At 43.0% G+C, this 17428-nt stretch overlaps 1 protein-coding gene across 4 annotated transcripts in view; it reads left to right on the top strand.

Annotated features, from left to right (window-relative positions):
- LOC120452852 (Down syndrome cell adhesion molecule-like protein Dscam2) overlaps positions 1-7276 on the top strand; it is a 32179-nt gene extending 24903 nt beyond the window's left edge. Inside the window, exons 24-35 of one of the 4 annotated variants that reach the window (XM_039637292.2) lie at positions 388-696; positions 773-928; positions 1268-1447; positions 1733-2107; positions 2438-2563; positions 3255-3570; positions 4045-4208; positions 4424-4672; positions 4856-5083; positions 5216-5483; positions 5796-6059; positions 6217-7276. In XM_039637292.2, the coding sequence (XP_039493226.2) occupies positions 388-696; positions 773-928; positions 1268-1447; positions 1733-2107; positions 2438-2563; positions 3255-3570; positions 4045-4208; positions 4424-4672; positions 4856-5083; positions 5216-5483; positions 5796-6059; positions 6217-6268 (2687 nt within the window). In that variant the 3' untranslated portion in view covers positions 6269-7276. Of the gene's footprint in view, positions 1-387; positions 697-772; positions 929-1267; positions 1448-1732; positions 2108-2437; positions 2564-3139; positions 3571-4044; positions 4209-4423; positions 4673-4855; positions 5084-5215; positions 5493-5795; positions 6060-6133 lie in introns of those variants that run through there. The other 3 variants (XM_044006363.1, XM_044006364.1, XM_044006365.1) reach the window with 3 other exon arrangements.
- The last annotated feature ends 10152 nt before the right edge of the window (positions 7277-17428 follow it).

Below are 17428 nucleotides of genomic sequence, written 5' to 3'. Positions count from 1 at the left end.
CAGGCAGCAAGATGTGCCAGGATGAAGTGGTCGAGGGAGGCGAAAGGGTGAAGAGAGTTGCTCAACTTTATTGGGTTTGGCGTAGGGTTCAATGGGTTGGCGCTGGGGCCCATTGATGACACTGCAAGTTGTTGATTTTGGCACTGATTTTTCAAATCTCATCAAATCAATAACGCCAACTGGCGATGCATGGCATTGGAGTGTGCGTTGAAACTAGGAAAGTTGCAGAGACAGTTCTGATATGCAGAGGATTAGATGATATAGTGCTTAAACAAAGCACTTTTGACTATAGAATTTGGGTAGCATACTAAATTTATTCAAGAAAATCGTTAGGAACAGTACCTTTATTGCAACATGTTGTCTTTAATTGTTATTATATTCTGCCAGTTGATTTTCCCGCCAAGCTGGAGATCAAGCGCACATCGAACCTGGAGACGTACCTGCATACACTACACAAGGCCAGCAACTACTCGATCCGAGTCCTGGCCTACACGGCCACTGGCGATGGCCTGGCCAGTCATCCGCTCTTCTGCCAGACGGATGACGACGTGCCCGATGCACCGGCGGCCATTAAGGCAGCAGCCCTAACGGCAGATTCGATTTTGATTTCCTGGCTCACGCCGAAAAATCGCAATGGGATCATTTCGCACTACACGGTTTATTCCAGGGAGGCGGGTCGCAAAGGCCAGGCTAAGAGTAAGTTTCAAAGAAATGGCGCCCAACGCGGGGCGCTGAAATGCATACGGTCATTTAATTTTTTCGCCCGGTCCAGCTCACATGGTGCGTGTCGACGAGAACGGGTATCCGGTGACATTCGAGTCACGCAGCCTGGCCGAGAATCAAATGTACGAATTCTGGGTTTCGGCGTCGACATCCGTGGGCGAAGGGGAGCCCACATCTGTGATTGCCCAGGCCACCAATACGCGAGGTATGTTGCAGCCAGATAAATACTATATACGTACAAATATTTGCACGCATGCACTCGGAGAACGGAGAACCGGACAAGTTCGATTTCAATGGAACTATGTGCATAAAATATTATTTTTATATGTTCAAGCAAACTATTAGCAAAAGAAATAAACACTTTTTCCGAGTGTACGTAAATAAATGAGCCGGTAAATGTCGCTTTAATTAAAAATTGACATTTATTCAGCGTGCTGGCGGAAAGCCGCATCGGCCGCAACATTTTAATTTCGCTCACCTAACTAAATGTCCTGCCTTTCTGTTGTTCATTTTGTGTTTTTCCTCGGCGTTTTCCCTGTTTCAGCTCCCGCCAGAATCGCCTCCTTTGGTCAGGTGGTGCGCAAGGCTGTGGGCACTGGACTGGTGTTGGAGTGCCTGGCGGTGGGCAATCCCACGCCCCGCGCCCGATGGTTAACCCGCGATCGTCCAGTCACCTTCAGTCCTTTTTACGAGGTGACCAACGAGGGCAACCTGAAGATTCACCGTAAGTGATACCGCAAGTTATTATGCAAATATTTTGAAACATTTTCAAAACGTTTTCTGGTACTTGATAACGAAATTTGCAATTCAATATGCTATATCCTGAAATTTCAAATGTTGGTAACATTTATATGGCCATAATAATACGTTTTCGAATTATAAGTTAAAGTGTTAAGACAAAGTTTATTCAAATCTGCTTAAATTAGTTTTACTAAAAGTTAAAACAGGTTGGTTTTTCCGTTCTGAACATGTGCCACTGATTTTTCCATTTCCTCGTTACCCTTTGCAGGCGTCGAAGGCAGCCTCTCCGGAAATTATACATGCACGGCGAACAATCTGTTCGGCAGTGATGAGATCCAGTACCAGGTGATTGCGATGAAGCCACCGAGCGCACCGCAAATCATCGTGCAGTACGCTTCCGCCGACAGCATTCGCATCAGCTGGGATGCCCCCGACGATGGTGGAGCTCCGCTGCAGGGATACACCATATCGTACCACACGGCCGGAGAGAGCTGGTCCATCACGGAGCTGCTGCCCGAGAATAATGCCTTTACGATCTCGGGATTGAAGTGCGGAAATCAGTACATTATAAAAATGTCCGCACACAACATGGTGGGCTCCGGGGTGGCCAGTGAGGAAATTAACGTCTGGACCAAGGGTAAAGGTGAGTCGGATCTGGATGGCAATCCCCAGTTGTCCTGTCCTGAATTCAAATTTCGTCTGTTGACCGCAAATGGCAATGTGTTAGGGGGCATCAGTGGAAATGGGCAAAATAAACAAACAGTTTGGAAATTTTTGTTGGAATATATTAGAGAATATTTATTAAGCATTAAATTATTTTATCAAGAGATCCAAAAAACTCAAGTCAGGGACATTATTATTATTATTATTGCCATTATTTTATTATAGCTTTAATATTCTGACTATGGTAGTACTTCCAACATGGCCATTTTACTTCATTCATTACATTAAAATTATCGATTCCCATTCACAGCCTCTCAAGCTCCAAACGCCAACGAACTAATTGCCACAAATGCGACGTGCGTGAATTTGAAGCTGTCATCATGGCAAAATGGTGGCTGCAGCATTCATCATTTCTCCATCGAGCACAGACCGCTGGGTGAGTCCAAATTAGCATTGAATGCATGGGTGGCCATTTCTGAAGTGGGCACCCCAAGTTCTTGAAAACTGATGCACAAGCCACGAATATTATTACCGAAGACGCAGACAGCAACATTTTAATAACCATAAACCATAACCATAAAGCCAATACGTAAGATGGACAGACATAACCAAACTCTTTACCAATTTTCGAAAAGGAATTTGATATTTCATTTAAAATGTCATGAGATATTCTAATAATCAAGGGGAATACAAACGGTGGTATTTTGATTATTAAAATTTTATATTATTTGCAAATTCGCAAAACTTGACATTGCCTCATGAAAGTAACTTTCATTAATCTTTTACACCTATTTTACAACACCTATTTTTCAAGAAATGCGGCTGCGACAAGCTTTTAATTATAATTTTCATTTGCCTAATTAAGAGTATCCAAATGGCCTTGTGTCGCTCAGTTGCTGTCGTTTAATTGGCTTTAAATTAAATACAGTTAATATAATTATTTTTGTTTTCAATTAACTGACCAATCTACAGCCATTTGTATTTATAAATATTTATCAAATTTATTCCGTAGCCCGCGCCGCGTGCAACGTGGCGTATGATGCATAATTTCCTTTTTTCCGTCTCTCTTTTTCCGGAACGTGTTCGTGTGTACTTTGCGTGTGTTTTCCAACGGACATTGCCCCTAGGCGACATACGGTGGACAGTTGTCACTTCGGATATTTCGAATGCCGAGGAAAACCGTGAAAATTTAATCTTCTGCGACTTTCTGCCAGCCAAGTGGTATCAGCTGCGTATCTCTGCCACCAACGATGCTGGAAAAACGACGGAGCATTATCATTTCAGCACGACGAACATCGATGGCATCACCATTCCGCCGCCATCGGTTTTCCCCTCGGAAAACGATTTGATGAACAATCTGATAAACTCAACAAATCCGACCAGCGGTGATTGGTTCGCAACGCTAATTGTCGTCGTCATCATCACGGTTTCCATCATAACGATGTAAGTGCGTCCGGCCCTTGAACTAATGGGTGAGGTTGGGCTGGGTGGGTCTGGATCCAGGAATTTTCCGAGGAGAGAGAGAGAATTGAATTGGGAATTCAGGCCTGTGCAGGACGAAGTCGTTTGTCGTAATGGCTTGCGAATGTTAATTAAGGATTTATTAACTCTCTGGCAGGCGAATAAAAGAGTAACGAGCGTGAGCTCTCCAGGCATTATAAAGCGATGCCCCTTAATCCCCTTGTGAATTGAATCAGGAATTTTCACAAAAGGATTTTAATGGATACTCGCGCAGCTTATAGTTAGTCTGTAAAATATAAAACTAGTTCAATAGGTTTCAAATAAATCTACGATTTTATCATTTAGTTAACCAATTTATTCTGAGCTATAAGCAGCGAAACCGGATAAGAGAAGGGAATCCCCATCTTTCAATTAGGGTCGCAATGGAGTCAAATTTCTCCTTCTTACTCCTTTCAGAGCTCTGACCATCAAACATCGACGCACTCTTTGCGGACCCATCGCCGAGGGCTACGAATCCAGGACTTTGCCTGGCGACTACAAGGAGGACCACGAAAATCGGCGGAATCAGCAGGTTTACAGTGCCTCGCCTGTTAAAACCGTAGACAAGGGAAACGAGTCGGGTAAGTCGATTGAGTCAGGAAACCTATCTACAGGTGCGAAACGGGTTTTGTATTTAAAGATGGCAATTAAACCACCTGCTACACATTAACCTGCTATAAAAATAAACTAAAATGCGAAATCGTCTCTTAAGGCAGTAAATTACTGTATGTTTTCAAAGTAATCCATCTTCTCTGAGTGCACTATAAACTCTTATTTGCTTGCGTGTCTCACCTAGAAATGTACGAGATTTCACCCTACGCCACGTTCAGCGTGAATGGCGGACGGACAGGAGCTCCTGCCAAGACGCCCACACGTGCCGTCGCGGCCCAAACGCCCCTCGATTACACCATGCAATTCAAAACCTTCGGGCACCCGGAGGGGGAGAACTTGAACGCCACCGCCTACCCGCTTTTGCCCAGCTCGGGATTCGGCCACGTGAAGAGCAAGTCCAGCTGGCACAAACAGCGCTATTACAACACGGAAGGTGAGTAAAATCGGAAAACTGAAATCATTTGATTTCTACCACTTTAATTGACTACACGACATCACTACCAAGTAGGATCAGCTGTTTATAATGCAGATTAGAGACTCGGCAAATATTAGGAAGCCATTTAACTAGAAATGTAGTCAATGCATAAACTTTGTTGCGCTTTCTTCTAAATTTAAGATGAATCTACGCTGAGCAAATCGATGACCATAGTGGCCGGTTCGCAGGCAGGACACTCAAAGAAATCCAACGGAGGACGGAGCGCCAAGAGCAGCGCTGCCTGCAGCGGCGTGGTGGCCGGATCGGAGTCGGACACGAGCATCAGTCCCAGCACCGAGTTCTCCAACATGCCCACCTACCGAGTGCCCTGCAAGTCATCGCGCAGCAGTGACGGACGAGCGGTCGTGGGTGCGTATACGTAATCTTGAACATACATACGTATTCACCACTACCATTATTTGACCAATTAAACAGCTATGATGCTTATCATAGTTAATATAGTATTTTTATATATTTTATATTTTCCCTATAACTTTGTAGATATGTTCCGACCCGATTCCAGCACCGAGTCCAACAATGATCAGGGCTCGCCGGCGCCCGAGCGTCGCCACAACACCCCGCGCCACGTCCTTGGGATGGGCATGGCCATGGGCTTGGGTGGTGGCGGAGGTGGAGGGGGCGTTGGTGGAGGCAGCGGTCCGGCCGAGAAGCGGAGTGCCGGACAGCGCAGCCGGAAGCACGGAAGCGGCGCACAACAGCCCAGCAACCAAACGTTGGAGCGAAGAAAGTGCCCTGGTAGTAGCAACAGGTAGTTCAGGTACCTAAACCCTAACCAATCCAAATTAAACTAGCGAAATGAAAAACAATCGAAATGTTTAGTTGTTAAGTAAGGCAAGATATTTACTTGGGCATCCAATAAATGCAATGCAATTTTTTTTATAATTAAATTATTCCAGCCAAGCATTGTGGTTGCAAAATTCTCTTCGCTCCATATTAAATTTATATTTACAATCATGATTGGGCTTCAAGTAAATGTCTTGCCTGCTGAAGATTAGAATAGCAAACAAGAAGCTCACTCGATCCTAGACTTAAAAAACCCACATTCTTCGACCATCTGTAGTTTAGACAGTGAGGTCGATGCGGAGACCGCCGCCTCTTTGGCAGCCTCCATAGCCGCGATGGCGGGGTCGGGGGCGGGGGCCGACCTTTCCGGTGGATTTCGCCCGCCCGCAGGATTCCACGATGGCCGGGAGCCGGGCGACCACAGCGATTGCGAGCGGGAACAGCGGGCGCTGGACTTGGAGGTGCAGCGCGTGATGGAGAGCACCGGGGACGCTCAGCTGGCCAAGATGGACCGCGAGGAGTTGACCTCACTGTTGGCAAGGTAACGTATAGACGCTTTGAATTTATAATGTCGCCCAAAAGTGCTTGACCGTAGCTTGTGTTGCATGCCTGTAGCGTCTACCTTCCCCGAACTTGAACTTGAACTTGTTCTTGATCTTGAACTTGAGCCAATACTAACCAGTACTGCGAACCTCTAGGTATCACGAGAAGAAGGAGCAGGAGCGCCAAGAATACACGATACACGTATAATAGTTTTCACTGTACATGGCAGTGCCACTCAGAAAAATACACACCCGATGACATACGAAATGTGGCATTTAAATGCATTTAGCTCAGATCTTAAGCGTTGTTCAATAAGTGTACACTATTACCACGTTTATGAGGCTGGCATGAAACTGTAAATAGTTAATAAACAGTTGTAGTTATACAAAGCGTTTTAACCAGTAGGTTTGACCCACTTTATTGTTCTTTAAATACCAGCAAGTTTTATATATATTTATGTAATATTAATGATTTGTTGCCAAATTAGAATTGCCATAAAAAAGGTCACAACTAATTTATAGGCACACAAAATCGTGTCTATAATGGAGAACGCATGAGTAAATCAATTTCATGCAAAAAGGTCAAGCGCATAAACGTGGTGTATAAATAGAATAATTTAGTCTGTAAGATGGCATCCAAGTTCTCGCACACTCGATCGAGCAAATTAAAGACTATATCTAGAGACTATATCTATAGAGATCTATCTAACTGACTATTGATTACTGATGCTCCCAACTGATGTTGCCAGCGATTTCTATTGATATTAAAACTGATAATCGTTGCGAGACGAGTTGAACTGTATCTGCTAGCTAGTAAAAGTACCAATATACATATATACACACGCATATATTTAATTCAATTTGTTGTGATAAATTAAATTGTTCTGAAGTACGCGTTGATGCAAAAAACATGTCAGGTTAATGAACTGCATAACTTGATTTACACTTTCGCAGCACTCATAAATGCCGGCTATTTAATCGATGTCGTTTGGTTTTTTCGAGAGACCTTTTCATTCATTTGTACAATTGACAAAACTCTAATACTGCATTTATTGGAAAAGTAATAATTATGGAATTTAATTAAAAGTAGATAATCAACAATTAAATTGTATTGCTACCATAGGTAAAATATATACATACGAAATACACCTAAATTAATATACATGCGGAGAGGAAGTGCGGCAGAGAGCGAAAACCAATACGCAAATTAATTAAATAAAAGAAGTGTAAAAATAAACAAAATCAAACTGTGGTAATTTCATTAAAAACCAAATTTGCCCAATGCCAGCCGGCTGTTGGGCAAAAATGTTCCACTTATCTGGTCAGTATTCTATTTCCTCTCCCTGGTTCAGAGCTGTGCAAATATTTATGCAAGCAAATGAGAGCCAACCAAATCAATCAAATACAGTGCAGTCCAACCACAAGCCAGTGGTCGCCATCCAGACAAACTCCGCCATTCCAATCCATTCCAATCCATTCTATTCCATTCTATTCCACCCCGCCCCAAGCCCCACTGGGAGATGCAATATACACGGCTGGCAAGGGAGAACGCACGTCATTTAGGCAATCAGTGGAAGTTGGAGTTGGCGCTGGCCGCCGCAATGTGGCTTCAATTTCACTAGGTAAACTCAACCACAAGATGCCTTTGACACACAGATACACACAGACACCAATACCGAACACCGCGCACACAGATACACTGAAAAAACGCTCGAATAAAAGATAATCAAGCTGTTCTTACATCACAAACAAAAGAAAACCATAAGAAAAGTGCGCTGTTAATGAAAACTGTCTATTGCTGTTCCGAAATAAAGTAAGTACGAAAGATAGATTTCGATTTTTTAAAGTTAAGAATATATATGATACAATAATTTCTAAACTTTTAAAACTAATAATCGACAAGAGGTGTGGCTCATTTTTTACAGTGCACAAACTCACTCAGAGTGATATTAAACATGCATGGCAGGCTGCTGCACTGTTTACCATCTGTTTGTTGCCGACTTGAAACTTTGTCAATTTTCACAACTGTTTTTAAACTTTTTTGAAGCCATGTCAGTAAGGTAACATCCAAGATGTGTGTGTGTGTGACATGGAAATTCGAGATAGTTCGGGGCACATGATACAGAGGTGAAACATCAATGCTTGCATCGGATGTTGCGTATACGCATCGGTGACCACTTAACAATGAAAACCAGACTTGCAGGCGCACGCCATTCAAATTGAATTAGGGAAAGGTCTGGGCTTAGCTAAGTATCGGTTTACCTGAAATATAACACTCCTCTTATATAGTAGTACAAATTTAAAATCTGTGAAATGTATTAAGGCAATTAATTAATACAGCTTAAGAAACAATGCAAACTGAATAATTTGTAAAAAAATAAGCTTTAATAGCATTCAAGAATGTGTTGCCAGGCAAATGCAACATTGCTGAAGTTATCGGAAAACTAAGTTTAATAGGAACAGTTCGATTCATGCCAGTGATATTTGTTCCCCAACGAAATCCAACCAATTAACTCGATGCCTAGATTGTTAAGTCTAAGCCAAGCGCAAAACTTATGCTAATTAGCATACGGCCATCACAAAGCTTTCAGTTCACGTATCGAACTGGCTATAGAATCCACACATTTTGGAGGCGTGTGTATTTGGATAGGCAAAGTTTTCGGAGCTCCCCATGCCTTACAAGAACTTTCGTAATCAAAGCAGAAATGGAGTGCATGTTTGGCCATTGTGCAATCCTGCTTTTCTGCTCTGTTGCTATTAATTATGGCAAGGCCCTTCGCTCTGTGGCTTCGATTGCCATCTAATTACGCATGAAAACACACGGCTCTGCAATAAAGAGTACACTCCAAGTGCAATCTAGAATATTCTAGTTTCTATAAATTGGTTGTTTGACATTTTAAATTTGATTACAGCATAAGAAAGTGCAATAAAATAAACGCACATTTTTATAACTTTTAAATATTCCAAAGACTATAATATTTCCAAAAATCCATATTCTTGTGCAAGCACTAGAAGTTGCATTTTGGACAATTATTCAACGTCCCTAGTTAGGAAATTTTTAAATTAGGAACCTTTTCCATAACCTGATGTTTTCTATTAAATGCAGTACTTTATTAAAATCGAGCTCGATTTTGTTCTACGTGTAGAGCGGCACTCCACTCTGGTAGTTGAAAGTTGAAGTGCACTTAAGGCACATGCAAGTTTTATTACGCTCTTGCTTCATTTGCAACCGAATGCGAAAATCCCCAAAAATCGATTTTGCAACCGCAATCCTGAGAGTCACTTTGCGTTTGTCGTATTTAGGCTTAACGCTGACATGATTCTCGATTCCCGTCGAGCGAACTCGGAAACCTTCTGGCCGTGTACTTATGCGTCGCTGGCTAAGGACTTGGCCAAAATCGATTTCAATTAGTTAAAGCTGCAAGCCTGGCAAGTCTACAACAAATAAGCACAAAATTGCAAGGGGATAAATTTGAGCAGCAAACACAATGGAAGGCAATCAGATTGTGGGGGCGCCACCATCATCAACCCACAAGACCACAACAACAACGATAGCACACAGAGCAGATACACCAGTAGCAGCAACAACAAGGACAATAATGCAATTTAAGCAAATTCAAAACCGAAAATTGCAAGAGGTTAGTAGTACAAGCGGCCCACTTGCTCCCATGTAGTTGTAATGCACACAGGAAGCCACCACACTGCAACACACTCGCAGGATAGACATGCACTTGGAGAAACACTTCCATAACCAATCCACAACGAATTAACTTAAAACATTATTTCCGACTTTAAAAAAGGCTTACATCTCCTGCAGTTATTAGTTTTGTGTATCTAAAACTTTTGAACTGCTTTCTTCAGCGCATTCAAATCATCTTCTGTTTTTGTTCAGTGTACAGGACCCATGCAGGGCACACAAAATCAGGATGCTAGGCAACCGTACTCCTGATGCACTTGCATTTAATAATGACCTCGATAGCCCGGCCTTCGGTCCTTGGCACTCTGAGAACACGGGAGTATTGTTTTGGACAGGATTTTCGATAATCGAAGTAATATAAATTGAAAATCTACTTGAGCACTTTAAAAATGAAGCTCATTAGCAGTTTTCATAAATGTGTAAGTTCACACAAAGTAGGTGTGCTTTTTTGTTGTGTGTATGCCCGAGATAGTCCAGTTCGGCTGTCCTTCTGGACGCATGGCATTATCTACAAATGCCGGGCAAATGCAAATGTCCTTTGATGCATTTGCACATGACGCCCAACTGTGTGATCCCTACCATCGCTCCTTTAATCCCCACTCCCCATCGAGTGCGTAGATTGAAATGCAGCCCGCTGTTGACCAGTGCCTTTAATTAAAATTCTCAAATTACTAAAGGTAAACCTAGTGCACGTCTTGTCATAAATTGCTGCAACTGTTTAAATACGAAATGACAGGGCATTTCCTAGCATGTGGCTGGCCGACGACATCCTGTTGATTTATGCCCGAAAGAAATTGCAAAATACTTAGCCATACGACAGCACTGACTGTCTGCTGACTAACCATAAATATTATTCGAGCTTCGAACATATTCAATGTGCCCCCCAGCCCTCGAAATGGAATTCACTCAGAGCAAATGCATGCATTCAAACGCATTTCATTGTAATTGCATAATGAATTTAAGCATGTTTAGTGCAAAAAACTATTTGAATGTAGTAATCGGAAAGGGCCACATAGTGTTTTTTTAATTGCAATAGTAACACCGTAGTAGTACGAATTCCCTAGCGATTTGAATGGTAGCATTTGCTGGAGTTGTATAAGTTAATTTTGGACCCTTAAATCTGTTATTATTGTTACTGTTTACTTTGTTGCTGAACCATTGTTGAATGCATTTCAATTCGCTGGACAGCAAGTGAGTCCCTTTTAAGGCAGCAAGCAGCGCCCAGTCGAACCAAAGCTAAACCAACGCAATGAGCTGGCGTGGACCATGGGATCGGGACATGGTGCGAAATGAGAATCGGAGCCGGATTCGGATTCAGAATCAGAATCAGAAGCTCCCGCCACAGAGACCGCCACAACCGCCGCCACAGAAATGCCAAACAGCTGCTGCCAAAGGCACTTGATGGTGCATTCTGGGGATATGGGATGGCAATGGTGCTGCTGGTGGAGCTGGAGATGGAGCACCACGAACCAAAGAGTTGACTGCCTGTGTGCATCCTTTACAAAGACAGGGCATAAAAAATGCAAAGAAGTGTTACAAATACAAACAGTCAGGGGAGCCAGACGGCCAGACAAACATACAGACGGCGGTTAGAGGGACGCACAGCCAAGTGCAATTCATGTGGGACTCACTTAAATAAAGTGCTTTTGCATTGCCTGCCGACTGGCGACTGCCTGACTGGCTGTCGGGATGCGGATGCGGATACGAATGCGAGGCAAAAGCGAATGCGAATGGGAATGCCGGATGCTGCCGCTCCCTGATTATTTGAATTATCACAGGTTTATCCACCCACAGCGAGCAACATGTGTGGTGTTGGATTCATTATAATTCCTGGCACCGTTCACATTTAACACAAAAGTCTTTGTCGCACTGGTTTGGTCCTCGTTTAAGCATTCAATGGAATTAAACTGTGGCAAATGGCACAGAAAAAATGGGTATGCGATCCAGGGGCGTTCGGAGTGAAACTGTTTTGGAGTGCATCAAAGTTTGTGCGTACATCATGACCAAATATCATGAGATGGAACACTATTGTCAAACTTAGAATTGATAATTTGTTCCAGATTTTTTTCGTCCCTGAACTTTTTGATATCCTGCACTTCACCCCTGTACTGAGGCGATTGTTCTTGCTCATTTGAACGTTGATCGGTTCCAAGTTTCCAGTTCAATGTGGGTTCGTCTTGTGTGCAGTTGTCACCGATGATGCCGCATCTGGTAGTCGTCTCTATTGCATGTGGCGCATGGAAATCGATTCAACTGGGAGTAAAGCCAATTGACTGTACAGCGGCTAATTCAACTTGAAAACATATGACAGCAGCTTAAAAACGCTTCATGAATGACTATGGGTTTAGTTATCCCCAAGAATTGTTCACAATACTCCAAGTTTACTAGAAAAGGAAAAAAGGCTTGGATTACTTTAGGTAAATTTAACCAAACGTTTAAAGAGAGATTCCAAAAATAAGAACTCTTGTCAAGAGTCCCATGCGGGGCCCTTTTATCCTCCTATCCACTCCATTAACTTAAATTTCATGAACGGTCTGGCGAACTATGCTTTTACCTTGCCCTTTAAAATCCCTAATTAATTTCGGTTCGATAAACAAGGTGCACAATAGGTGGAATGTTTTGTAAACGTTAGCTTGCCCCTTCCATATCGACCTTATCCTGCGGCGCTTTTGCAATCAATGTTATTATAATATTGCCCACAAAATCATTATAGAAACAAATTGAACCTTTTTAGTTAAAGGGGCACTAAATTAATAGACGGTTGCAGCAGCAGCAGCAGCAAAATGTCAGAAGTAAGTGGCGCCTGAGGGAACGGCTTTGTAATCAGGTCAACAACTGCCCGGTAATTTGAAATGTGCATTAAGTCGGACGGCAGGGAATAAAGCAAACGGAGCGACTGAATGCAGTTAAAGATACAGATACACACGCAGTAACAGATACAAATACGTAGTCAGTTATCGATAAGAATGATATCCGCCAGATACACTTTCCAGCGAACGTTTCTTATTTATTTTCTTGACCTAGCACATCTTGTTTTTATCAACAGGAATTATGGCACTCAGAAAAACTTTTCCTTCGTTTTTAAGGACAAAGGACGTTTACCTAAACATTTATATGAGATTACAATTTGAATACTAGAATTTAATTACGCTGTTCCTAATGTAACATAGATGATAATGCTTTCCTGCTAATATATAGATCACAAATCAAAAATCAACAAGATAGTCGCTGTTTTTTGCTGTGAACGAATTTACCAAAAGCAGATAAAGCGATGGACGTATGTCCGTATAAAAAATTCACGAACGGAAATGAAAATTCATGGGAATAAAAATCTAATCAGAAAAAAATGCGAAACAAAGGGACACTCACTCACTCCGAGGGAAAAGAGGAGATCCCCAAAGAAGGCCATCGAATAAAGATGGCGCAGTGGAAACAGGAAAATAACTTGAAAGGCACTTTTTGCGCTTGAGTGCTGTTGCAAAGCGTGTCGCAGGCCACCGGAAACGGAAATTCACAGCCGGGCCCAGGACTCCGGCTACTTACTCCGCCGGACGAGTGGACCTAGGGAAGGTCGGTCACTCAGACGGACGGACGGAGGGAAATAGCGATGGAGGGACAAAGTCCCATGTCAATAGATAGCGACTGCCAAAGAAATACAACGGAGGCAAAAGTGAAAAAAAAGTGTTGTCAAAGGCAGAAATGCAAATTCCAAGAAATTGAGAACGAGTCGCAATGTTTTTAAAAGCTGAAAAAGCTAAATGCAGAAGGCCTTTGTATAAAATGTTCTTCAAGGGACTGCGCCTGCTGCAGGCTCCGATTATCCCCAACGTTCTGAAGAGCCCTCATTTCATTACATGCTAATAATATGCATGAAATATGCATGCAATTACTCAAGCATTATTCGCATGCCAAGTCGGGCTGTACAAAAACGCTTAAGTGGGATGCAAAAGCCGGAGGACAATTATTCCGTTAATTGCCAAAGCTCTCCCTGAATTGCGCATCTCAAATTGACAATTTCTGGCTGCAACCGGAAGGCGCTGGCCACAGTCACAGTCACTGCCACACACTGTCATTCAGATCCAGAGACGTTGTCTTGATTTGCATAACCGTCCTGGCTCCGTCGAGCGGAGATTTGCAGGTCAATGCGGTTGGCCGGTTCAGCTGCAGAGTGCAGCTGATTAATGCAGCTTCCCCTGCCGGGCTTTAATTAGTCTAATTAAACGTTCGACCCACCTGGTCGAGATGCTGCGGTCAGCAAGTGCACGGCCGAAGGTGCAAAGCTGTGCGGAATGCGCATGCAACTGGAAAATATTGGGTGCACGTCTTAATTGAGGATGCAGCAGGAGTCGGTCAATGCTTCAAATCCACTTGTGCAGGCCATAAGCATACTGTTATGCATTTACAATTTACTCCGTTCTTCAACAATGAGCGATGTTCGTAGGTAGATGTGCAAAAATTTTATACTTGTTTATACTTCTCTAAATTATAAAGAATAGTTAGGCAAGGCTTTGTACGCATTCTTTTAATTCTGGTTAAAATTCCACCATTTTCAGCACCCTTTCAGCTCAAGCTAATAACTTAAAGCTAATGACCCATTTTGAGGTGTGCCTACCTGAGCTAATCATGTATAGCAAACTGCTTTAAGACAGCTTACGATTGCCACTTATTTATTCCATTGGATTTCCCAACCAGGAAGCAGGATTCAAGGAACAAACTGTCAATTGGCCTCAATCAAATCGCAGCATTAAAATCGCATTAATGGCGCCAGCAAATCTGCGAAGATTGTCAGTCAGTCTGCCATAACGCAACTATTTTTCACGCGACTAACCCAATGGGGCCAAGTCGATGCAGTGGGGCGTTAACGATAAAATGATTAGCTGCCGCAGCACCTCACCGCCCCACAGCACCACCCGACCACTTAACCAGCGAATTCCCCTGCCACCCAACCACCTAAACACCCAGCCAACCACCCTTTCGCAGCCATCAATGTGGGTCGTTGGAGAAGACAAGTTGTTAAGCAGCTGGGCGTTTGCACAGAAAAAAACAAATGAAACTTAATGAACTTTGGCGGAGGGTGGGCGGTTGTTCGGTTGGGGTGGTGTTAGGGTTGGGTTGGATTGGGTTTGGGGCTGAGTGGCTGGGTTGTGGCTGCTGGCTAAACAAAATTGACGCCAGCGAAATTCATCCGAACAAATGGCAGGCACTTTGCAGTGGCAGCACATAAGCTCCATCCAGTAAATTGATGCAAGAACTCGACCCACCAGCGAGTTTCGAAAGCACAGAGCACGCGTACACACTAAGCAAGGATCAACATAAAAAAATAAGAATACTGCGAGTAAAGTAAACCAAATTGACAACATATCTGAGGTTCTATAAAAAGAACGATGAATTTCACATACTCGCACGTACCATCAAAAAGGTAGACTTCTCTCATACAATGTATTCCCCAATTAATATTAATAAGATAACAAGTTTTTATTTATAGTGCTTAATGTTCTTTGTGTACTGAAAACGAAACATAGCATTATTTTTAAATGACTTCAAAGAATTGAATTATATACAGATTCTCTAAGCTTGTCTCTAAGATGTCGTAGTTTTTCTCTGTGCGTAGGGAGCAGTCGTAATGGCTGCAATAACCGCAACCGAATAAAATTCAATCTGTGGAATGCTCTGCGCTCTCGCATTTTCTGCTGACAATCTGCAAACATAAGTGCAGCACAGCCAGCCAGTCGCTTCAGCCTTAGCATCAGCAGCAGCAGCAGCACCAGCATCAGCATCAGCATCAGTTGTACCATGAAGTTAAAAAGCACTCAACGCGGGCAGGAGCATCTCGTATGTAACTACTACGGAAATGGCCAAAGACATAGTCCCAGCATTCGGCATCGGGATCGGCATCTGGGCGCCCTTGCCCAACCTCGTAACCGAAAACTCCCCACTGCATGTCACCCATTTTTCTATCCCGCAGACAGCAGAGAGTTTCCAGCGCCATTTGCGCCATGCACTGCATCAGCATCAGCGCATTATTGGATGATTTATTGACGTCGATATGCTTAGTTGAGCAGTGTGCAGCAGCCATTTTTAGAGTGTGTGCGTGCGAGTCGCACGGTGGAGTTGGTGGAGGGCAACACGACGAACAGATACCCAGACTTAGAATAGAATCCGAGATTGCAAATTTTAAGTTATTAAATAAATTCTATAAAATTTATGATCATGGTACAACATTAAATAGAGTTCCTAGTAGCATCCGATCCGAGTTTCATATATTTTTTGAGAACATGAAAAGGGACTCGTTGCAGATCTTATACACATATCCCCAAGGCTACCCATTTCTAAGAAACGCACAAACACGACGCTACATTAGCCTCATTAGAGGAATGCATCGGGGTCACCATCGCATGAAACTACAAGGACACAGTCTCTCAATGTAACGTCTCCTCCGCTCGTTTCGATCCTTTTGGTATTTTATTTAGAGTTTTCGTTTTGTCAGCTCTCAGCGAGCATATGGGTTGAATGTTCGATTGGAATATGCCACATTAAAGATTGGGCACGCGCTGCGCCGCAAATTGCATTTCGTTGAGGATGGCAAAATCATCCAACTATGCATATGCGTTTAAATATTTTTTGGCCACGACCGCCGGCGGCGATAACGCTTAGATATATTTACGAAAAATAGATTTACACTTATGTATACAGGGCTTAGAGAGGCCAATACATTTTGCTGGCAGTGCAAACTAATTGCATGCGAGGTTGGATAAATGGGCATTTGGCCGACGATCAATAAGAGCCAAAGGGCTGGCAGTCGATTGCTTTATGCATGCGGAATTCTTGCGTCTTGCCGGGCTAAATGAAATACATTTTCCAGATGCTCCTGGCCAAAAGGAGCAGGACGATCCAGCACGACACACATCCGCTTGCCAAATATCTGCTTCCGTCAAATCAACAAATTCATACATTTTTGATGGCATTGCAAATGGAGCTTTGTGCCGGAGCTTGTGTGCCAGTGTGCTGTCAGCAAATTTCATTTCTTATTGTCAATCGAGGAGTGATATGCTTTTAGCAATAAGCAACAAACGGAAATGCACACTTGCGATTCTGCAGCGGAAGCTGTCGCTGGAGCAGCGGAAGTGGATGTGGATGTGGGTGTGTCAGTGGCAGTGGAAGTGGCTGGGAGTCGGCGAAATTCGTTGCCATTATTTATGCAACGCGAATTGTGCAGCGGGGCATTTGGCCCAACTAACTTTCGTCTATTTATAGCGGATTGGGGGAGTAAAGGCCATTCTGGTCTATAAAGAGCTTTTTGTAAATATTTAAAAAAGTGAACTAACAGCAGCAATCAGCATTAATTGTGCATAACTTACTGCTTAAATAACATTTTAGTGCACTCTTTAAAAATGCCTACAAAAGACATCAGGCGTAGATACATTTTTTCTCATCACTGCCTCCTAATGAACAAAATCGCATTAGCTGCAACAATGGTGGATATGAATTATTGTTACAATGGAATGAAAGCGCTGTGCAACGCAACAAATTGCAGACCATTGTTTAGTAATTGCCAAGCAAATGAAATAACTCAATTTGCTTTTAGAGCTGGTCAATGAATTGGATTTGTATTTTATTTAAATGCAATACTGAAAGGCGAGCTGGAGAGGAGCTACTAAGGACCAAGTGCCA

Source organism: Drosophila santomea, chromosome 3R (genome assembly GCF_016746245.2).
Source record: "Drosophila santomea strain STO CAGO 1482 chromosome 3R, Prin_Dsan_1.1, whole genome shotgun sequence".
In the NCBI taxonomy this organism is placed as follows: Eukaryota; Metazoa; Arthropoda; class Insecta; order Diptera; family Drosophilidae; genus Drosophila; species Drosophila santomea.
Note: the sequence above shows the minus strand (reverse complement) of the source record. Positions and strands in the feature narration are given on the sequence as shown.